Below are 24,439 nucleotides of genomic sequence, written 5' to 3' on the forward strand. Positions count from 1 at the left end.
TCTTTCTGAAGTAGGTTTGTTGAAAATTTGTGTCAGGTCTAACCTGAACTTACCCAGTGTTTGTCCCTGTGAAGCACTGACAGGAGTTTATTTCCTTTAAAGAGTTTTCCTCTCGCGCCACCCTCAGGACAAACTTTACATCTCCACTCCCTGACGAGGAGTTTAGAGTAAATGAATCATTATTTACTGATAAGATGCCTTCGATGAGACAGACCTGACGGCAAAAAGTCCAAAACCAGACAAACCTCAGAGTCAATTCTCGTTTCACAGGCTCATTTGTATTTTCCAACAGCAGCAGGAAACAGTCAGTAAACCAGCCCATCAGTCTGACCCCCCCTCAGCATCCCTCAGCCCTGTTTTCATGCTACCATGGAGACCACATACAGCCCCCCTTCAGCTGTTAATAATGGAGCTCCAATAAAACAGGATGGACAGAGACATTTATTCATCATGACATCATCTCCCTCAGCAGACTGAGCTTCCATCAGATGTTTCGACTGGATTTCATCAGTCTCAAAGGTCAAAGGTCACTGTCACAATTTATGTCTTTCTTCAACATTAAAAACTAATTAAGATACAACTGAACAACTCCTCTGTTTATTTTAATCATTTAATAATTAGTTCACAGTTTTCCTCTTCTTCACTTGTTCAGCAGTGAGTGATGATGAGCAGTGTGAGGACGCCCCCTGCTGGATAATTAACACCAGAGTCTTAGTTCTGGGCAGGATGTGGTAAATACTCATTATCAGCAGTTAGTAGAAAATATTAAGGTTGATTTTTTTGTATTCTGACAGTCTAAAGGGAAGAAGTGCTGCAGTGTGTCTGATGTTTCAACCTGCAGAGACGAAGCTGTTGCTATAACCTCAGCTGTGAGGGAGGATGCTGTGTTAGCAGATGAACTGGTGCTGGTTGAGGGCAGGAGAGGGTGAACTTTGTCTTTAATAGTTAGAACTTCATCCTTAAAGAAGCTCATGAAGTCATTGTGGGAATACAGGGATGGATAGGGCTATGACTCTGTCAGCCTGGCTACAGAGCTGAAGGAAACCTGGGGCTGTTTCCATTTTCCTCTATTAATGATGAGTAATTGTCTGCTCTGGCATCACAGAGATCCTTCCTATATGTTTAATATCTTTCCAGACTAAGCGAGATTCTTTCAGTTTGGTGGAACTCCATGTCTTTTTAAGTTTTACTATTGTTTGATTCAATTTGTGGGTTCGAGAGCGATAACATGGGGGCTAACCTTCTTTATCTTATTATTTTCTTCTTTTTTTAAAAGATATTGTTGGGGCATTCTGTGCCTTTATTATCTGATAGGACAGTAGAGAGTGACAGGAGGGAGTCAGGCCGGTCGGGGGTCAAACCAGCGACCCACCTGCTTAGAGCATCTGCGCTCATGTGATACCTGCCCCGACCACTCGGCTGTCGGGTCGCCACATTATTTTCTTCTTAAGTGGAGTGATAGAGTTGAGAGTCTGCAGCTATATCCACAACATGGTCCACTTGGGAGGGACTAAGGTTAGCATAGGAGTTGTAAGAGCCAAAATTCTCATGTCAAGATATTGTGCAAATGTTTAGATGGTGTATTGTATTTCATTTGTTAACATAATTGTGCTTTGTGTTTAACTAACAGAATATGGAGTGTTGCCTAAGTGCATGCCCTTGAATTACTGATAATTGTTTATTTCTTCAGTCTTATCAGATATAAATGATCGGAAGTGTTCAAATGGATTTATGCTCGATTCTCTTGATGTTTTTATGTTTTATTAAAGTTTTCTAACTGTACTTCTACCTAAGTTAAACTGTAAAATCACAGACGATGTTTAGAGCAAATATCTAGCTTCATTGTACTTTATTTTAGCATAATAAACCTTTCCCACTTCCTAAGGATTGTTTTTACAGTGCACATTTATCAACAGGTTGTCGTTGACCTTTCACTGATTCACTCGTCTGTGTCATTTCTTCGGTTGTAGTTTTCTTGTGGGTGTTTTTGTGTTAAAAGGGGATGAGCAGGACAGAAGCCATTTTGAGTGCTTGCTTCCTTGTGTGGTTTTAATCAGCCTTCACTGTGAAAAAAACACCACCTAAAGTGAAAACTGAAGTTGTGCCAAAATACTATGCCTGGCTGCATGTTGTCCCACAACAAAATGGGTGTGTTAAGATGTTGCCGGTAGTGGAATGCAGGAAAGCTGGTCTTTGTTGGTTTCAGGAGAGGAGAAGGAAAATAGGTTCAGTTGATGTGCTGATCAATGACTGGATGGATGGTTTTAGCGCTGTGTGTTTCCTCTACAGATGAGCGTCTGAAGTCTCTGGGAGCTGATGTGGATGTGAAGTCAGCAGCATCTGCCAAGGTAACATGATTTTGGATTATTGGGCAAACTGCCACAGCATGCTCTGACTGGATACACTAGACTTGGAAAACAGGAACATTTCAAATATTAAAGAGCTTTTCAAAGTAAGTCAGATGGAAGTGAAAACTGATCTCATCCCTCAAAGAAAGTCAAAGAGAAGGCATCATGAAGTGTAATCCTCTAGTCTTTAAACAATCCAAAAGACTAAGGAGTGTTGTGGATGTCATGTTTTCAATATGACACTGCAGCTCAAAGTTCCAGCAACAGTTCTCCTCTCCCATGGAAACTGTCCTGTAAGTGTTTAGTAATGAGGTGAATGACTGTACCAAAGCTTGCTAGGTTTCATCCAGTCAGAGCCTTGTGTTTGTCGTGTGATTCTGAGGACAGGCCTGGTCAGACCTGGTACTAACATCTGTCCACACTGAAGGACCACCTCCTCTACTGACGTCCTCCGTCACAGTCTGATGAGTCCTGACACAGTTTCATAGTAAACTGAACATATTTAATATTTCTGATGGATAAAAGCTTATTTCACCGTAGAGCTGTGAGCAGTGCACTGATTCGCTCTCACTCACACACACATACATAAACAGAAGCACATTGACAATGGACCAGTGCGTCGGATTGATTAAAAACAATTAGTTACAACATACTGTTTATATGCATATGAGCGCGGAGGTGAGATCCAATCACAAGTGGTCACTGCAGACACATTTTAAAGAGGAGTGACCAGACGAACTCAGAGCTGACCGCTTGTGATCGGATCACTGAGGACCAGGTCTGAACAGGACCTAGAGGAGTAATGTGTGAACTCTCCCAGCAGGTGGGGGCTCTGCTATGGATAAGTGGAAGAACAAAGAAGAGAGGGCCCCTCCCTCTAAAACCACTCTGTGGTGAGCACATCAGAGCCAGACCAAGTTCCAGAGGTGAGATGAGGATCTCTAACTGTCCATGGCTCTTCTCCACGTTAGAAAGGATTTTATTGTCCAATTTAAACAATTGCATTTATTTCACATGTTGTGTTAAAATGGGGCTGGACAATATCAATAACATACATCTAAAATCTTTATCATGATAAACTGTCATATTTACCTTCATAATGATCAATGTCACAGTAACGTGTTTGAATGAATCAGACCAGTCAGAAAAAGATTCATAAAGTTAGTGATTTAATGAATATAACCTTTTGCCTTGTGCTGTATCAAAATGTTTAAAACTATACTCAAATTCAAAGATTTTGTTCAGTGAGACTCTTGAACGCAGAGTTTGATGTTGCTGGTTTGATTACGAGATTCAAACAATGTGTTAAAATCTGTGATATCAGTAAATGTAGTTCATGAGCTCCTGATATGAGCTTTAATGAATGTTTTTGTCTTTCAGGCTGTATCAGAGACAGCACAATCCTGAACCCAGCTGTGTGTCCATGAGGAGTGACAGGTCTGTGGGTCGTCTTCTGTCCTTCAATGATCAACAACCCTCTGTTTATCAAAGGTGAGGATTTCAGACTGAAAATGGAAAGTAAACCACGTGTTGTTGTCAGAATGACTTGGTGTTGACGTCAGGATCCCGTAGAACAACCCTGATTCTAAAAACATGTAAAAGTGTTGGCCTGTGTGAGTTGTATCAGGCACAGGTAAGACAATAAAATCCGGTCCAGCAAGTTCTGTTGATTGAAATGTTGATCAGGCAAAAAAACCAAAACATTTTAAAATAGTATGAGTAAGGATTTCTCCAGTTTGAAATAAACCTTTGTATTTTGTTGCCATGATCACAAGTCCACAGCAGAAACACATAAGTGATTGCTTATACTTGGTTGGTTCACATAGATTCTTGCAGAGTGAGGCTGAAGCAAAAGGAGATGCAGGCTCAGCTATTTTACTGGATAATACTAAGTTTTTTCTCCAGAGGATTCTGCATAAATGAAGTGTTTTTACACAGTTGAATGAGAGAGAAGCATTATACATAAAGCGTTTTATGTCTCAACGTAGCCTCAGTACTGAGATCTGTTTGTAAATCTATTAGATTAAGTTCTCTGAGCACTGATTTATTAATTTTTTTATTTATTTATGGGACTGTCACAGTGGTTTTGCACAACCAGTCCAGTAAATCCTGTTTGCATACACTAAACTTTACATGATTTATTCCCACCTTTAATGAGCTCATTGGTTTCAGTATCGTATCAAAATGAACTTAGAGAGACTTTAAACTTGGTCAACACTTGTCTGCACTGGTTTTAATAGTGTTAAAATCACTGCGTGACCTGTGAATTCTTCATGCTGGTGCATCCATGTTGAGGAGTGAAGGTCTGACAGAGCTTCTCCATTCAGAAGCTGTTAGCTCAGGTCACTGATGCAATGCCAGATGCAAGAGTTTAAGCTATGCAGCTTTTTGTTTTTAACATTTGATAAAGTGGTGCTATGATGTTTAAATTCATTAGTAAAATGCAGGAAGGCTGGTTTGGTTCTTTACCATTTTTTCTCATGAATATGGAATTTTCCAAAAATAGGCAGCACCAGTGCAATGATATGGTTTACACTTCCTGCCTCCTTAGTGGGCGTGGTCATGATGTCACAGAACTGTACACGCCTGATTTTGCCGCTCGTTTTTATCTGATAGCTTAACATATGACCAGCAGAACAAGATCACTTCAGTCTGATCACACTTCCTGTTCCCCACACAGTCGCATGTATAATAGCAGTCATGGTATTAAAGGTCTGAACTGCTGTGGTTGAGAAGCGTCGCTGCAGCAGTGAAACCAGAACCAGGACCACAGACTGTTTGAGAAGAGCCTGCGGAGGGCCGGGCCTGCTGCCGGGTCTCCACAGACTGAGACGGGTCCCGAATAAAGTTCATCTTCTCCCGACCTGTCCTCTGGAAAATTACATTTTGAAATTCTGAGGCTTGTGAAATATGGATATTTATATCGCTGGTTCAAGTCTTCTTCAATACAGCATGGTGTTCATTTTTTAAACTGTAGTCCCATTTAGAGTGTAGTGGGTGTAGTGGTGGATTTTCGTCTTTGAGTTTTCCACATAGTTTAAATTTTGACCTTCCATCGTGTTTCCAGTTCGTGAAAGTTCGTTTTAATATTTTGTTCGCCTAAAAAATGTCAGCATTGTTCAGTTCATCCGGTAAGAACATGTTGTTTAATTTATTTTTGTGCTTACAACCACAGAGCCGCTGAGACCAGAGTGAGGGCGGCAAACTCATCATGCGCATGCGCAGACGTGTGTAAAGTAATCTCGCGCATGAATCGTTAAGAGGCAGCAATAGCAACAAAATGAGCAAATTACACTGATTTATCGTCTCTGGGACAAATCTGCGGTCAGTCTGAGAAGTTTGAGACAGAATATTGTTCCAGGAGCAGAGCAGCTGCTTTCAGGGCGAAGCGGGAAGGAGAGAGAGAAAGAGAGAGCGGTGAGGCTAACTAACGGAGCAGAGAGTTAGCTCCGCTGTTAGCAGTTAGCTGTTAGCTGTTAGCTGTTAGCTGTTAGCATTTAGCTGTTAGCTGTTAGCTGTTAGCAGTTAGCAGTTAGCTGTTAGCAGTTAGCTGTTAGCAGTTAGCTGTTAGCTGTTAGCAGTTAGCAGTTAGCTGTTAGCAGTTAGCAGTTAGCTGTTAGCTGTTAGCTGTTAGCTGTTAGCTGTTAGCAGTTAGCAGTTAGCTGTTAGCTGTTAGCAGTTAGCTGTTAGCTGTTAGCAGTTAGCAGTGAACGTAGCAGTGTGATGTTTGTTCACTTTCGGCTGTTTGTCCGTAAATAAAAGCTACGACTCCTCAGGACTGAGGTTCCCGCGCCTCTGAGCTTCAGCTACAGTCCAGAGGATGAACCAGGGAGATTAACAACACTGAGGCGGGAAAACACTGGATTCTACGTTATCACTGTGTCATTGTCAGTTAATGGTAAATATAATGAAGATTAACATGGCTGTGATTTTTAGACATTTTTCCTCTTTACTGCACATCTGATCAGTTTAGTGTCAGTTCAGAAGAAGAATCCTGAAACTTGTTCATACCGGAAGGAGAAAGGTGAAGATGTCCTGACAGAGCGCCGGTGGGCGCTTACTTTTACAGTAGATAAACCAACAGTGCACAGCTGCAAATCTATGTTGTGTCGTGTCAGTAGCAGAAATAAGAAATGACCTGGAGATGATAGAATTTTTCGAATCAAAATGTAAAACAGTTGTTGAAACTAACAGGTATTAAAGTTGTGTCTGTACTGTATCTCACAATTACTCATTTACACTGGAAGAAACCCAGTTGTTACCTACATTTCATAGAAATTATCACCACTGAACCACAGAGACGAGAAATCCAACGTATTCAGTGATGATTTGAAAGACTATATGAGCTTTAATGAATGTTTTATTTAATTTTTTTTCTTTCAGGGTCAACCAGCGACAGCACAATCCTGAACCCAGCTGTGTGTCCATGAAGAGTGACAGGTTTACGGGTAGTCTTCTGTCGTTCAAATATCAGCAACACACTGTTAATCAAAGGTGAGGATTTCAAGTAAATGATGTGTTTTTATCAGACTGTGACTGAATGTTCAGACCACAGTGAAGTGACAGTTAAGTGACAGAAGCTCTTCTGATGGGGTTAATGATCTCACTTCCGCGTACCCATCAGGAGTCTGGCAGCAGCGTTCTGCACCAACTGCAGGCAGGATAGGGACGACTGACTAATTCCAGTGTACAGGGAATTGCAGTAGTCTAAGCAGGAGGAGATGTAGGCATTTCTCAAGGTCTTTGAATGAGAGAAAAGATCTCTCTATGTGTTAGCCATCTGTTGCAGGGCTAACACATAGAGACAAACAACTGCACTGTGGAAGGAAGCTGGAGTACCCAGAGGGGAACATGCAAACTCCACACATGAAGGGGTTTGAACCCAGAACCTTCTTGCTGTGAGGCAACAGTGCTAACCACTCCACCACCATGCCGTCCTGACATTCAAACAATGTGTTAAGATTTGTGATAACAGTAAATGTCATTCATGAGCTCCTGATATGAGCTTAAATGAATGTTTTTTTTTTCTTTCAGGCTGTATCAGAGACAGCACAATCCTGAACCCAGCTGTGTGTCCATGAAGAGTGACAGGTCTATGGGTCGTCTTCTTTCCTTCAATGATCAACAACTCTCTGCTAATCAAAGGTGAGGATTTCAGACTGAAAATGGAAAGTAAAGGATGTGTTTTTATTAGACTGTGACTGAGCGTTCAGACCACATCACATTACATTTCATGTGACTGAAGCTCTGATCCAAAGTAACTTTCATCCACATTGAACCTTCTTAGAAATAAAGAATCCTAGAAAAGAGCTAAATGGGATTTAAAAAATAAGAAAACCCAGTCCATTACAGTAAAACTGCTTTGAGTTTGAGACATGAGTAAGTGCTATCATGGTTTGAAGCTGAGACTTCAAAAGGAGGTTTTCAGATTGAGGTGAAACTTGAGCAGTGACCCTGGTGTCTGGACCTCCCTGTGGAGTTCATTCAGCCACTCCAGAACCAGAGCAGAGATTAATCATGACTCAGATTAGTCACCACACTGCCCTCAGAGGGACTGGGGAATAACTCAGGAGGATCTTTGTTGAGTGAATATATTAGTCACAGTTTTTATTATTTATAGAAGCCCTAAGGGCAGCCAGAGCTGCAGGTCAGTCCTCAGGTCTTGGACCTCTCAGCAGCCTTCCATACAGTGAACCACCACATCCTTCTATCTGTACTCTCCAACACTGGCATCTTGGGCAAAGCCCTTTCTTGGTTTAAATCCTGTCTTACTGGGCGCTCCTTCACTGTGTCCTTAGCATATCCCCTCTCAACTGGAATGCCCCAAAGATCAGTTCTGGGACCCCCTCCTCTTTGTAATATACACCACCTCCTTGGGTCCTATTATTCAGTCACATGGATTCTCATATAACTGCTGATGACACCCGGCTATACCTCTCGTTCCGTCCAGACAAGCAAAATCGCAAGTTTGCAAGAAACTTGGGTGTGATTTTGATGATCAGTTATCCTTCTCTGACCATGTTGCATCCATCTCCCAGTTATGCTGCTTTCCTTTATACAACATGGTCCAGAACGCGGCAGCCCATCTGGTCTTCAATCAGCCCAGAAGGGCATATGTCACTCTGCTGCTCAGCGACCTTCACTGGTTACCCATTGCCGCCCAATCACATTCAAGTCACTAATGCTGCAGAGTGACCTCTGGGTCTGCACAACAAATGCAAATGTAATGTAAATGAATTCAAGTTTAAAATGCATGAAACTACACTATTTTTAAATCACGTCAGTTAAGTCTTGAAATAAGTCAAAGTTTTTTTAGATAGATTAAAAGATTAATCCTTTTGTTTCTAGATAACAGTGTCTAGAGCCTCACCCAACCAGGTTTTGAACTCAGAATAAAGTCTAAACTTGATCTTTTGACAAAATAAATCATATTGAGGTGCATGTTTTGTTTGCAGGTTCTTTTTTGTTTGAAACTTTCACATTAAAGTGATAACAATATTGCTTCAGATGGCTTAGATGGCCCCATTCAATACAATACAAAACTCATAGTTTAGGAATCATTGCTGTGAAAATAATATCAGCCAGAAAAGTACATATCTTACACGTAAAGGCAATGATTACACATGTGTCGGGCGCAGACAAAATGATGTGGACATTTAATGAGATACAACTACTCGTGAAGTAACTCAAAGGGGATATTTTCACATTGGCCATTCTTAATAAACCAGACTCATAGTCTACAGTCATGTTAACAGACCTATGAGGCTGTTGGTACAGTGGTGATTTGAGCCAAATCACCAGCTTGTTAAGCACTTCAGCATGCTTAGCATGGTATATATTTTAAAATGTATACACATAACAAACTCTGAGAGAGAAGATGAAAGATGATGATGATTAATAATTTAATACAGGATATTGACAAGGATAACCATGTCTTATAATTATCTTATTAAAACTCGTCACTTGTCAATGCCAGACTACAATTACTTAGATTTTATTTTTGAATTGAGACAGTCAGAAGTATAATCATGAAAGCATGTGTGGAGGTATAGTGTAAAATCAGGGTTTTCAGATGGGAAGATCAGCAGTGACTCTGCTGACCTGACTTTAATTTAGTGATTATTTCACAAGTGTTGGACCAGGAAAAGAATTGATCTTGTTGGAGGTGAGGGATTTTTGTTTTCTTGAGTGAGTGAGGAATGTATGATGAGGTCTTGGATGTGCAGACATCTGGCAACTACATCCAGAGACTCATTGGAACCCACTGTAGCTACAGAGGTGTGACGATTGGCTGCAGACATTTTGGGATTAGATCCAGAGATCTGTGGATTATTTTACAGAGCTTTAGGGACCAGCTGCACATGTGAGGAGAACAGTTCTCCCGGGGAGAAGAATAGCTTGAGTATCATCAGCATAGCAGTGGTAGGAGAATCCAGGCAAATATAAACCTGCACCACAGGTCCTTGAGTGTGTGGAGAAGATGAGAGGGACCAAGACTAAGCCTTTTGGACCTGCTGTTACATGCTGCATGTTTCTGACACCAAACTTTTCCATGTCACCTGGTAGGAGTGATCCATCAGGTAAGATGCAAATAAGGAAAGTGCAGAGTTGGAGATACAAAACCCTGTATGAGTAGAGAGGAATATCAGGTAGTTTACTGTGTGAATGCAGTGGATGGGTTAAAGAGTGAGGAGAATGGTTGTACCCAAGGGTAATGTGATGTGAAGATGTGATGACCCTAGCAGAAAGAGGACCTGATTTGTCCAGGAGTAGGGGCACAGAAGAGAGGGAGACCTTCTGTCAGCACCGTAAAGGCTGTATCACATGAGTGGCCTGTCTTAAATCCAGACTGAGTCATGTCCCTGTTAATCCAGAGTCATATAAAATATTAACCTTTTGTGTGAAATTTTGTCATAATTGCTGTGTGAAGTCTTGAGATGGGACGGATTTATCGGGGTAGTGACCATAGCAGATTTTTAAGCAGTGGGAAAATGTCCTGGGACCTGAAATGTAACAGAGGAGAGTTAGTTAGGGAGGAGATCTGGCATGACACAAGCAGACACTGAGCAGCTCCACTGGAGCAGCTGGAGGGTCTAGGTGCCTTGCTTCAGGGCTCTTCAGCAGTGTTCAGTGAGGGAGGGAGAGCTGTATGGAGGGTTGGTGAGAGACGTTGGGACTAAACCAAACTGGTGAAGGCAAACACTGAGCTGGAAGCTACAAACAGCTGCAGACTGAGCTGTTGATTCTCAGTGGGATCAGCAGGACTAGTAAACCTTTACCACTACAGGGAGTGGTCTGATTCACTGCTCACATCCGAACATCACTTCATGGACCTTTAGCTTCTGTCTGTCTCTGTGTGGACAGACACAATGTGAGCTCATTCTTCATGATTCCTCCACAGAGTGGACCAGGAGAGCTCAGAGGTTCCCAGGGGTCAGTCTGTGTACAACAGCTACTTTCACATCTGCTCACAGTCATCTCCATGCTGCACTGTTAGACCAGTGGATTGTCAGTCTGTCCAACATGGATCTGATGTTCGGCTCCATGGTTTTAGTTTGATGCTGTCACTCATATAGTTTCCTGTTCCAGCTGCTGGAGGAGAACATGATCACTTTTGTGAAGAACGAGCTGAAGAAGATCCAGAAGGTTTTGAGTGCAGATTACCCAGAATGCTTAGAGAGCCAGAGGGAGGATGAGGAGGTGTTGGATGGTGAGGATGAAGAGCAGAGGAGGAGCAGCAGAGAGGCATTTGTGAAGATCACAGTGAACTTCCTGCGGAGGATGAAGCAGGAGGAGCTGGCTAACTGTCTGCAGGGCAGTAAGAGGATTTCTCTAAAGATTCAACATGATGGAGAAATGAGACATTTACTAACATCTCAACATGAGGGAAATATGTTCATATATTTTTTCTTTATGGGAATTAAAATGTTTTTTAATTTTCTTTATGAATATTATTTTTTTTTATGTTCATTCAGGAAATCCTGCAGTTTGTCGTCGTAAACTCAAATCTAACCTCAAGGAGAAGTTCCAGTGTGTGTTTGAGGGGATCTCTAAAGCAGGAAACCCAACCCTTCTGAATCAGATCTACACAGAGCTCTACATCACAGAGGGAGGGGCTGGAGAGGTCAATGATGAACATGAGGTCAGACAGATTGAAACAGCTTCCAGGAAACCACACAGACCAGAAACAACCATCAGACTAGAAGACATCTTTAAAGCCTCACCTGGAAGAGATGGACCGATCAGAAGAGTTATGACAAAGGGAGTGGCTGGCATTGGGAAAACAGTCTTAACACAGAAGTTCACTCTGGACTGGGCTGACGACAAAGCCAACCAGGACATACAGTTCACATTTCCCTTCACCTTCAGAGAGCTGAATGTGCTGAAAGAGAAAAAGTTCAGCTTGGTGGAACTTGTTCATCACTTCTTCACTGAGACCAAAGAAGCAGGAATCTGCAGGTTTGATCAGTTCCAGGTTGTGTTCATCTTTGATGGTCTGGATGAGTGTTGACCTCCTCTGGACTTCCACAACACTGAGATCCTGACTGATGTCACAGAGTCTACCTCAGTGCACGTGCTGCTGACAAACCTCATCAGGGGGAAACTGCTTCCCTCTGCTCGCCTCTGGATAACCACACGACCTGCAGCAGCCAATCAGATCCCTCCTGAGTGTGTTGACATGGTGACAGAGGTCAGAGGGTTCACTGACCCACAGAAGGAGGAGTACTTCAGGAAGAGGGTCAGAGATGCGGAGCAGGCCAGCAGGATCATCTCCCACATCAAGACATCACGAAGCCTCCACATCATGTGCCACATCCCAGTCTTCTGCTGGATCACTGCTACAGTTCTGGAGGATGTGTTGAAGACCAGAGAGGGAGGAGAGCTGCCCAAGACCCTGACTGAGATGTACATCCACTTCCTGGTGGTTCAGTCCAAACTGAAGAAGGTCAAGTATGATGGAGGAGCTGAGACAGATCCACACTGGAGTAAAAAGAACAGGAGGATGATTAAGTCTCTGGGAAAACTGGCTTTTGAGCAGCTGCAGAAAGGAAACCTGATCTTCTATGAATCAGACCTGACAGAGTGTGGCATCGATATCAGAGCAGCCTCAGTGTACTCAGGAGTGTTCACACAGGTCTTTACAGAGGAGAGAGGCCTGTACCAGGACAAGGTGTTCTGCTTCGTCCATCTGAGTGTTCAGGAGTTTCTGGCTGCTCTTCATGTCCATCTGACCTTTTTCAACTCTGGAGTCAATCTGATGACAGAAGAACAAACATTCTCCCAGAAGTCTGAAACAAGAGAAGATGAATGCGCAGTGACACTTTTCTACCAGAGAGCTGTGGACGAGGCCTTACAGAGTCCAAATGGACACCTGGACTTGTTCCTCCGCTTCCTCCTGGGTCTTTCACTGCAGACCAATCAGAAATGTCTAGGAGGTCTGATGACAGAGACAGGAAGTGACTCACTGAGCAATCAGGAAACCGTCCAGTATATTGAGATGAAGATCGAGAGAAATCTGTCTGCTGAGAAAAGCATCAACCTGTTCCATTGTCTGAATGAAGTGAATGGTCGTTCTCTAGTGGAGCAGATCCAACAGTCCCTGAATTCAGGAAGTCTCTCCACAGATGAACTGTCTCCTGCTCAATGGTCAGCTCTGGTCTTCATCTTACTGTCATCAGAAGAAGATCTGGACATGTTTGACCTGAAGAAATACTCTGCTTCAGAGGAGGCTCTTCTGAGGCTGCTGCCAGTGGTCAAAGCTTCCAGGAAAGCTGTGTAAGTACTCTGATAATTAGATTAATTTATTTTGATTGAAACATTATATACTCTGTCATTTTCAGGAGAGAGTTAGTATTTCATTTTTGTTAATGATTTTTACTTTTTTCTTTCTCGTGAGTTTGTTGAATACAGAGAAACTATTTCATTATTGGTTGAGTTGAAGTCCACAGTCAACTTCAGAGGTGAGTTTGCTGATATTTGTCTTCTTGTTGTGTATTGTCTCTTCAGTTTTAGTGGCTGTAACCTCTCAGAGAGAAGCTGTGGAGTTCTGTCCTCAGTCCTCAGCTCCCAGTCCTCTAGTCTGAGAGAGCTGGACCTGAGTAACAACAACCTGCAGGATTCAGGAGTGAAACTGTTGGCTCCTGGACTGGGGAGTCCACACTGTACACTGGAAACTCTCAGGTTAGATCACTTTTTTCCAGTTGCCTGTTTTCCATCAGGATTTGAAATTTTCTATGTTAGAAATAGTTTCTGTTCAGCTTTGCCCTCATAGATATATGAACTCTAGATGATATACAAAAGCCCATTTTCCTTTGATGTCATTTGATTTGAAATTCCATCATCATTATTCTTGTTAATCACCATTAACTGTAAGGGTTTTATCCTGTGCTGAGAAGATATTTTATATCATAAAATTTGTTGACTCTTCATTGGTTATCATTTATAGATTTCAGTTTCATTTAATGCATTTTAAATAGCTCTTGTTTTTAACAGTTGCTAAAATACAGGTTTGTTAGTTCTATCTGAGCTGTGACCTTCAATCCTCCTGACTGTACTTGATTTCAAACTCAACTGGTTAGATGATCATGTTTTACCAACAATTATATTTTTCTTTTTGTCAATTATCATCTCTTCAGACTGAGTGGCTGTGACCTGTCAGATACAAGTCTTGAAGCTCTGTCCTCAGTTCTCAGCTCACAGTCCTCTAGTCTCAGAAAACTGGACCTGAGTAACAACAACCTGCAGGATTCAGGAGTGAAGCTGTTGTCTGCTGGACTGGAGAGTCCACACAATAAACTGGAAAGTCTCAGGTCAGGAATCATCAGCCTCCTGAACTGATCACCATTTAAATTTCCTCCAGACGTGTTTTAAACTCTGTAAAAAATTCTCTACTATGATTCATATTTAGTTGAACATGTTTTCACATAAAATCTGGTCTGAGGCTCATCTACTCTGACTTCATCATTGAGAAACCTGGATCAGGCCTTGGCCCCGCCCACCACCTGCTGGCTCCAGGTGTCCAGGCAAAAGAGCAGAGAGGATGAAGATGTTAGAGGAGGAATCATCAGAGAGACTCAGCCTCATGTTGGAGCCTCAGTCAGACCCAGACTCAGATGAGGAGTCTGTTGAGACCAGAATCAGAGACTAGCAGACGGATCAGAACCGTTAGCGTAGTTAGCATCTTTGATTTGTTTATGTCATTTAATAGCTTGTAACTGGCAGTGGCTGACACAGTGTTAGTGGCTTTGCTAATGTTAACTCTGGCTCTCTGTGCTGACAAGGTTTCAGGTGTATTTAGCCCCACCCCCTGTCCTGAAAGGTGGCAGGATTGGTTCCTTCGGGTCTATGACGTATGAATCCTTGACTGTCTGAATCTGTTTTAATGAGACTGTCATTGGTTCACTGCAGTTCAAGGTGGAAACACTCAGTCATGGTGTCAACTGATTATTTCACTCATCATATGTCTTTATTATATAAAAACATCATGTGGACATGAAATTCTGATTCATATTAATGGACGTACTTGTAACCAGATTGTATGATTTCAAAACAGTGGTCTTTAGTTTGTTTCAGTCTCTCTACATGAAAATATTTATGTTCTCTCATTCTGCTGTTGGAACCTTAAATATCAGAGAGGAAGTGGAAAAATACAATTAATGTCTTATTGTGTCTTTGGTTTTGACTAGAAAAAAACTGTAATGTTAATGAAATACCAAAGTAGCCATCAGCTATTGCTGTAATACACTAAGCTCCCAGTCCTGCAGCACCTGCAGGTTATGTGACGTGTTGTTTTGTGTGTGTTCAGTCTGTCAGGCTGCCTGATCACAGAGGAGGGTTGTGCTTCTTTGGCCTCAGCTCTGATCTCCAACCCCTCCCATCTGAGAGAGCTGGACCTGAGATACAATCATCCAGGAGGCTCAGGAGTGAAGCTGCTTCGTGCTGGACTGGAGGATCCAGACTGGAGTCTGGACACTCTCAGGTATTTTTACTAATATACATGACAGTGTAAATGTTTTAGGCTCTAAAAGTAAAGTGAGGAGTTTTCAAAAATAAATCCAAGAATAGTTTTTATTTCTCAGTAAAAAAGTAGATTAACTAAATCAGATCAGTATTTGCTATGACCCCCCCTTTGCCTGTAAACCAGCTCCAGTTCTCCGAGGCACACCTGCTCACCGTTCTTCTGGTTGTTCCAGCATCTTAGAGAACCTTTTATAGTTCTTTTGTTTCGATGTCTTCTGTCTCCTCTTGTGATCCCAGATTGACTCCATGGTGTTGAGAACAGCAGTGGCAGGATTATATTTCATAGTACGCACAAGAATCGCCTATGTGCTTGTAGGCTACCTTTAGGTTTCCCACTAAGGTTGCCACCCATCCAATATTATACAGAATCATCCCATATTTGAAGTTAAAATGCTGCATCCTGTATTGAATCAATATGGGACACAATTTGTCTCTTATTTTGTGCTGTGAATAATGTAATATAAAAGGGAAACTAAACTAGTTATAGTCTACAAGTGGGTTGGAGGAGTTTATCAATGAGCAACAGATTGATGAGCTCTGTGTGCTGTGAGAAAATACTTGTATGGTTGCCTTTTATACGTAAAAGTAACCACATAGTGTTGTGCACCTGGAAGCACGCGTGTCTTAAAGGTTTATATTTTACTGCAGTGGTCCAGGTTCAGGTCTACCCTGAGACCCTTTGCTGCATGTCACCTGCTTTCATCTCTAATACTAATTGTAAAGATGTAGTATGCTGCATTTTTTGTTAATCTTGATACTGTGAGGTTATAAGCACATGAAAGAGTGTGTATCAGAGTCATGAAATCTCCAAAAATATTTGCAAAAGTTGGCATTGAGCAGGCAGAGATGACAAAAGGATCAATAGACTCATCCACAAGGCCGGGACCATCATTCGTCAGAATTAAGTTGTCTACAGTGCATCTGGAAAGTATTCACAGTGCTTCACTTTTTCCACATTTTGTTATGTTACAGCCTTGTTCCAAAATGGATTAAATTAATTTTTTTATCTCAAAATTCTACACACAATACCCCATAATGACAAAATGAAAAAAGTTAGCTTTAAATCTTTGCAAATATATTAAAAATAAAAAACACTCAACACTCCTGTTTCAATGGTCACTCTGACGATGCTCAAGCGTTGCTCTGCGGAGAGAGAAGAACCCTCCAGAAGGACAACCATTTCTGCAGCAGTCCACCAATCAGGCCTGTATGGTAGAGTGGCCAGATGGAAGCCACTCCTCAGTAAAAGGCACCTTGGCAGCAGGAACTGGGAGACTAGTCAGGGTCAAGGGAAAGATGAATGTAGCAATGTACAGAGACATCCTTGATGATAATCTGCTCCAGAGGGTGAAGGTTCATCTTCCAACAGGACAACGACCCTAAGCACACAGCCAAGATAACAAAGGAGTGGCTTCGGGACAACTCTGTGAATGTCCTTGAGTGGCCCAGCCAGAGCCCAGACTGAACATCTCTGGAGAGATCTGAAAATGGCTGTGCACCGACGCTCCCCATCCAGCCTGATGGAGCTTGAGAGGTTCTGCAAAGAAGACTGGGAGAACCTGCCCAAAAATAGGTGTGCCAAGCTTGTAGCATCATACTCAAAAAGACTTGAGGCTGTAAATTTTTAAAATAAATTTGCAAAAGTTTCAAGCAAACTGTTTTCACTTTGTCATTATGGGGTATAGTGTGTAGAATGTTGAGATAAAAAATGAATTTAATCCATTTTGGAATAAGGCTGTAAAATAACAAAATGTGGAAAAAGTGAAGCGCTGTGAATACCTTCCGGATGCACTTTATCTATAACAAAGCTCTGTCTATGAGAGATGTGTAATGTTTGGATCGTTTCAGGTTGGAGCCCTCTGGAGTCCAATGGCTGAGACCAGGTCTGAGGAAGTGTAAGTTTGTTTTGAATTTGATTTATGAAAACAAACCAGCACATTCAACCATTTTCAAACTGTCACATCATTCATTCAGGTCACTGATGTCATGAGCAGAGGTGCAGCTTGTGAAAAGGCAAGGCAGGAAATTGCTTGGGGCCCCAGGCTATTAGTGGGCCCTCTATGCCTGACAAACTTTACTCCAGAGCAACTTCTCAAAATCCAGCTCTCTCCCCCTTATACAACCCATGGATGATTTTCAAATAACTCAGAAGGAAACCTCCTTAAAGGGCCCCCATTTGGTTGCTCTGTCCTGCCCACTGAACACTGTCAGTCCAGAGCCACATCAGAACTTCTTCACTTTTTCTGCAACTAATCAGCTGAGTACACCTGAGAGTAGACAATCGGCTTCCTGTTTACATCGGCTAATGCAGGCCCAGCGTCAGTGAATGGTCACACATACACATTTACAGATGTGTTAGTGTGGACGCAGATCGTTGTCATTTTAAAACACTGTTTAAAACGAAAAACATAGTAGTGTGGATGTAGCCTGAGAGGGAGGGGAGCTCAGGTCTGTCCAAAAAGTCTCTAGATATGAAACATCCTCAAAGGAGCATATTGGGCCATTTAGGCTTAGTCCTTAACCCATCGGCCTGGGTTCGAGTCCAGCCTGTCGCCTCCCTTTCCCCAACTTTCCTGTCTCTCTCACTGGGACTATAACTAAGGCAAAAGGCCAAAAAAAAACTTATGATCCTGATGAACTCTGGCCTTATAATGTGAGTTATTTACAATATGACAATGTTGAAGTTAGTTAGTTTAGTTATTTATTTAGGTTTTTATTGCTCTTTATAATATATATGCTGAAAATTACAAGGTGTGTCCTGTTTTTTATGTGAATATATTGAAAATTCTACTATATGTGGACAATTTAAACATTTGGAATAAAAAAATGTTTAGATTGCACACATTTTTCTTTGGTGTCAGTTTATTTATTACACAACACTGATTGGAGGGACCCCCTGGTAATTTTTTCCCTTGGGTCACAACAGACTCTAGAATCTCCCCTGGTCATGAGTCATCAAACTGTCAATAACTGATCAGATGATAAATCAATAACTGCAGCTGTGTCTTGTTCTCTCCATCAGATTCCTGTGAACTCACACTCGATACAAACACAGTGAACACAAACATCCAACTGTCTGACGACAACAGGACGATGATACGTGTGGAGGAGGATCAGTGGTATCCTGATCATCCAGACAGATTTGACTGGTATCCTCAGCTGCTGTGTGGAACTGGTCTGACTGGTCGCTGTTACTGGGAGGTCGAGTGGAGTGGAGACGTTGATGTATCAGTGAGTTACAGAGGAATCAGGAAAGGAGCCAGTCGTGACTGTGTGTTTGGAATGAACGATCAGTCCTGGAGTCTGAGCTGCTCTGATGATCATGGTTATGCTGTCTGTCACGATGAGAGAGAAACACCCATCATCTCCTCCTCCTCAGTCCCTCTCAGAGTAGCAGTGTATGTGGACTGTCCTGCTGGCTCTCTGTCCTTCTACAGAGTCTCCTCTGACTCACTGATCCACCTCCACACCTTCAACACCACCTTCACTGAACCTCTGTATCCTGGGTTTGGACTCTGGTCTGACTCCTCAGTGTCTCTGTGTTCTCTGTAGTACACAGAACCTTCATTTGTTAGAGAAACTCACTGCTGACCAGATATTTCACTTTGCTCAGTTCATGTTATTTAGCACCAACCAGGATTGTCTTCTTCAGAACTAAGACATAATGTGTTATGGTTACTGAGCTGCACATTAACATTAGTGTTGTTACTTTATCATCTCTGCACCATCATTTGAAAATGAAATAAACTTTGATATGAAAAACATTTTTACTGTCATTGCAGCAGATAAAACAAAATGTTGTGCAACACTGCTCAGTAATAATAAATTATTAGTCATTTATAATCATCCATTGTTTTGTCAGAACAGAAAAAGTCCAGTTTGTTTTCTGTCTGTATCAATTGAACTGAAAGAACAAACAGGATAAACAGACTTTACTCGTGTCCAAGGAGAAACTCAGTCACAGTGTTTAAAGCATCACCAACACTAGAGTTGTTGGTGATGCTTTATGGGAAAAAACACCTTTAAAGAAGTTTGAACGGGCCATAAATCTAGGGTCAAAGGTGACAACACTGGGAAGGCAAAGCTCCTGTGAACCAGTCCAGGCTGTAGGAGTAAATCCATCCAATCGCAATAACCAATCTGGTTTTAGCCTGAGGTAGGACCGCCCACCTAATTAACATACGGACATTGAAATACATAAATAAATGCATAAATAAATGAACGAATAAATAAATAAATGTTGAAATACAGAAATAAATAAATGTAAAAACACAGAATTATATATATATATTTTTTAGTTTTTCAGTCATGTATTTAATTGTTCATTTATTTATTTATACTTAGGTCATTTATACTTTTTACAGATTTCACCTGATGGTCTGCAGGTCACAGGACCCTCCAGCAGAGGGAGCTGTTTCCTCAGAATAAACTGCTGCTTGGAAATGAATTCATCACATGGGACTCATTATTCAGACCTGCTGTTTGATGTTCACTGAAACATAAAATCAGCATGAAGTGGATTCAGTGTCTAATCTGGAGCGACGATGGAGGTCCTGAGATCTGAAGAGAAGAGGAAGAAAAATGAAATGAAGGACAGGAGAAGACGAGGAGAGGACAAGGACAAAAAATTACAAAAAAAGGGAGAGTCAGATTCAGCCTCAGCAGCTCACACTGACTGCTGTTTGAATCATCGACTGTAATCCGCCTCCTCTCAGACAGCAGGAGGAGGAGGAGGAGGAGGTGCTGCTCTTCAGCCTCAGATCCAGCACCGAAAAGAAACAAACCAGAAGTGAAACAGGATCCACTGATGTGATTTATCCTGACTTTAAAACCAAATACCTGCCGAGTGTTGATTTGTCCTGGCTTCACTGTGAGGACAAGCTTCATTTCTGGTGAGTTTTTAAACTGTGTGAAATCAGTGTGTGTGTGTGTGTGTGTGTGTTTTAAATTACAGCTGATTCTGAGTGAGTTCATTTGTCTAAAACTGGCAGCTCAGAGCGATCACACTTTATCTTAATGTTTGTTCTTTGGGTTTAAATGTGGTTCAGTTTTATCTAGTTTGACTAAAAATACACAACGATGCAGAAGAAGAGAGAGAGAGTCAGAATGAGATCATTGAAATTGATCTGGGCGAGTAGGTCACTGATCATTAGAGCAGAAATAACCTTCATGTTGTTGTTGGTTACTGACACATGTTTTATTCTGTGTAAGCTGTGAAGAAAAGATGTCTGGAAGCAAACAAGGTTTTTATAAGAAGATGAAAACGTGAAGATGATGAGACTGAAGAGCTTCAGTTTCAGATGGAAGATGGAGCCTGGAAACAGCAGCCGGTTTTATTTTTAACTGAAAACCGAAGCTTTAAAGACAGACACTGATGTTTGGAAGACAAAGTGAAGGTTACCAAGTTTGGAAGAAGCTTCAGCTTTTCTAGCAAACAGATGACGAAGTTGTGACGCAGTGTGAATTTTTATCGATGACGAACTGAGGTGTGGAAGCTGCCTCTGGTGTCAGTGACAGGACGACCTTTGGAGTTTTTGACCTCTGGATGAAGTTTGGAAGCAGCTTCAGCTTCGAACAAAGAGACGGTTAAGCAGCGTGGAAGCAGCAGCTGGTTTTAGACAGGAGCTGAGGTTTGGAAGCAGGACTTTATGTTTCTGTTAACAGACAAACAGTGGAAGCTCCTAACAGATACAAAGATGAAGTTAACACTTAGAAGCAGCTTCAGCTTTTTATCAAACAGACGATAAGAGAGATTTTAACAAAGAAAAAATGAAAATAAAGTCTGGAAGCAGTTTGAGTTTTTAAGTTAACAGAAAACAAAACTTGGAAGCAGACTTTCCTTTCAAGATGAAGGTTGGGAGCAGTTTCTGCACCCTGAATGTTGGAGGCCGCAGGTTCTCCTTCTCAGCCGAGCTGATGAAGCGCCTCCCCCTCAGCAGACTCAGCCGGCTGCATCGCTGCGTGTCAGAGAGCGAGCTGCTGGAGCTCTGTGACGACTACGACCGCGACAGGAACGAGTTTTTCTTCGACCGGCACTCGGAGGCCTTCAGCTTCATCATGCTGTATGTGCAGCACGGCAAGCTGCGCTTCGTGCCGCACATGTGCGAGCTGTCCTTCTACAACGAGATGCTGTACTGGGGCCTGGAGAGCTCCGACCTGCAGCCGTGCTGCCAGCGCCGCCTCGACGACCGCATGTCCGACTGCTTCGTCCACTTCTTCCCCGAGGAGGAGCCGCGGGGGCCCGAGGAGCCCCAGAGCCGCTGGCTGGAGAGGATGAGGAGGACGTTCGAGGAGCCCACTTCCTCACTGGCGGCGCAGATCCTCGCTTCGGTGTCTGTGCTGTTTGTGGTCATCTCCATGGTGATGCTGTGTGCTAGCACCTTACCGGACTGGAAGGCTGCCGAGACACTGGACCAGCACAGGTAGGACCCCTTTCAGACCACTTCATCCATGTCTTGACTCGGTCTCTGATTCCCTCTGATTGGTTCTCTCTCCCCTCCCTCTCTCTGATTGGCTGACCTTCCCTGCAGGATCATTGAGGCGGTCTGTATTGGTTGGTTCACAGCTGAGTGTATCGTTCGTTTCCTGGTGTCTCGTGATAAATGTGAGTTTGTCCGTCGTCCCCTGAACATCATCGACCTGTTGGCCATCACGCCGTACTACGTCTCTGTTACCGTGACGATCCTGACAGGGGAGAACTCTCAGCTGCAGCGTGCAGGTGTCACACTGCGCATCCTGCGCATTATGCGGATCTTCTGGGTGATCAAGCTGGCGCGTCACTTCCTGGGCCTGCAGACGCTCGGCCTGACGCTGCGGCGCTGCTACCGCGAGATGGTGATGCTGCTGGTCTTCATCTGTGTCGCCATGGCAATCTTCAGCGCACTGGCCCAGCTCCTGGAGCACGGCCTGGACCTGGAGGCTGGAAACCAGGACTACGCCAGCATCCCTGCCGCCTGCTGGTGGGTCATCATCTCCATGACAACGGTGGGATACGGTGACATGTATCCGGTGACGGTGGCGGGCCGCGTACTGGGCGGTCTCTGTGTGGTGAGCGGCATTGTGCTGCTGGCGCTGCCCATCACCTTCATCTACCACAGCTTCGTCCAGTGTTACCATGAGCTGAAGGTGCGCTCAGCCCGCTGCAGCCGCAGCCTGTCCGCTGACCTCATCAACTGACTGATTATTCCACCCTGAACTGGTTCAGTCCATTGATCACCTGACTCCTCTGCTGCTGTCGCCACTGAAGCAGGAAACACTGCAGATATCAATATTATACAATCACCAAAAACTAAGACAGAAACTTGACACAACTTTACGACAGATTTTAGTTTGCTGTTGCCTTCAGGTTGCTCTCAGGCTTCAGTTTGTGACTCATACCCACCAGAAGTATCCTGTAGTCCAGTGGTTCCCAACCTCTACAACTCACGGCCACAAAATGTTGGTGGCCCACGTCCGACCCCACAACAACAGGAGGCCTAATGATGCCACAGAGCACTTTTTATTTTAATGATAACGACCAAACTTTCCTTTTAGTTCTTCCTGTTGCTAAGCAGCTGTCCATTCTGATCTAACCTTTTAGCGCACAGACTGAAAACGAACATGTATACGACGTGGTCCATGACAACAACATAAGAGTTCCTGTCAGAGACTTATCACAGTGACAGGCCTTAATACAAGAAAAAAAACAATGAAAGCAGTTTTTAAACATTTTCAATGTTTTTAAAGATCATTTCTTTGTAAAACATTTAAAAACAGTATTTATATTTTATTCATTTTTTGCAATACCTTCGTGGCCTATCAGTGGGCCCCGGCCCACAGGTTGGGAACCACTGCTGTAGTCAGTAACCTGTTATTTTACTGGTTCTGTAATTTCTAAATAATTTCCACAGCTGTTTCCTGGACAGAGCTGTGTGGTCTGATAGAAATTACTGATGAATAGACACAATGTTCGGAGGTAGTTGCTCATTTACCTGAGCTCTCACTGCAGCATCAGGCCAGTATATACTCACACAGAGATCCTTTTAAAGTCACATAAATATTAATTTTCTGTTGGAAACGCCAGCGTACATAAAATTGTCTAGAATTGACAGAAATGAATGAAAATGAATGAATCTTACTGAAAGCAGATGAACTGGACACTGAACACAACACAGCACAGTTGTGTTTGTTACATCAGAGCCTCAGTTCAGTCCAACCAAATCTAGGTCATGATGACTGCATCACTGAATTCATATCACCGAAATATTTTATTTTGAAAACCAACACCCTTATTATCCTCAGTGTCCCTCATGGTCACAGATTCTCATGTTGAACTCGATGCATTCAGCATTTTCCACATAAACAGACAGAAGGTGGTGTTCACCAGTCAGACCAGTGTTCACACAGTGTTCTCGATCCAGCTGCAGCTGAGACGAAGTGGAGATTAGATATAAGGTGAAAGACAAAATCTTTCAGAATAAAGTTGTTGTTCAGGTTTTTTTGTCTCTGACTGTTAACACAGTGTTCTGTGACACATCAAAGGTGTATTTAAAAACTGAAATTATTGATGAATGATGAGTTAATCATTCTTTCAGTTTTACATTCTGCCAACATTTCCCAATGTGCCCCCCCCCCCCCCCCCCCCCCAGGACAGACTGCACATGCTCAGCTGTTTTTGGACAGTTGTGGGTTAAACTCCATAGTGTAACTGGACACTGTTCACAGTTTCCACGGCAACAGCAGACTCGGAGACAGGAAGTGGAAGTGTTGGAAACATTTCTTTTTGAAGTGAGGACGGATGAGCTGCTGGAGTGTGAAATGTCTCACTGAAGAAAGACACTTCTTCTTCTACCAAAGCACGACTACACGAACTATCCCTTTAATCTGCAAACACTTTTTATCCCTTCTTTATCTCTATCTGTTCTTTTCTTCTTTCTCCATGCTTCCTTTATTCTTTCTCTATTGTGAATCATCATGAAACATGTTGACCTTCATCATCGATCTTTCTGTATTCTTCCTTCCTTCTCTCGTCTCCCTCTGTCCACACAGAGCGTCTCTGAATTAAAACACATTAATCCATCTGAGCCTTTTTC

General features: G+C 42.7%; 1 protein-coding gene and 1 pseudogene across 1 annotated transcript; both read left to right on the forward strand.

Annotated features, from left to right (window-relative positions):
- Nucleotides 1-10,952: 10,952 nt before the first annotated feature.
- Nucleotides 10,953-18,920, forward strand: LOC139622486 (NLR family CARD domain-containing protein 3-like; annotated as a pseudogene).
- A 2,294-nt stretch (nucleotides 18,921-21,214) lies between these two features.
- Nucleotides 21,215-23,841, forward strand: LOC139622487 (voltage-gated potassium channel regulatory subunit KCNG3-like). Its single transcript, XM_071479804.1, has 2 exons — nucleotides 21,215-21,790; nucleotides 21,899-23,841. Exons 1-2 carry the CDS (start codon nucleotides 21,216-21,218, stop codon nucleotides 22,542-22,544), a joined length of 1,221 nt encoding a protein of 406 aa, XP_071335905.1. The 5' UTR covers nucleotide 21,215; the 3' UTR covers nucleotides 22,545-23,841.
- The last annotated feature ends 598 nt before the right edge of the window (nucleotides 23,842-24,439 follow it).

This window comes from Trachinotus anak, unplaced genomic scaffold, assembly GCF_046630095.1.
Source record: "Trachinotus anak isolate AG129_WGS33_773 ecotype Australia unplaced genomic scaffold, CSIRO_AGI_Tana_v1 ptg000007l, whole genome shotgun sequence".
NCBI classification, from domain to species: domain Eukaryota; kingdom Metazoa; phylum Chordata; class Actinopteri; order Carangiformes; family Carangidae; genus Trachinotus; species Trachinotus anak.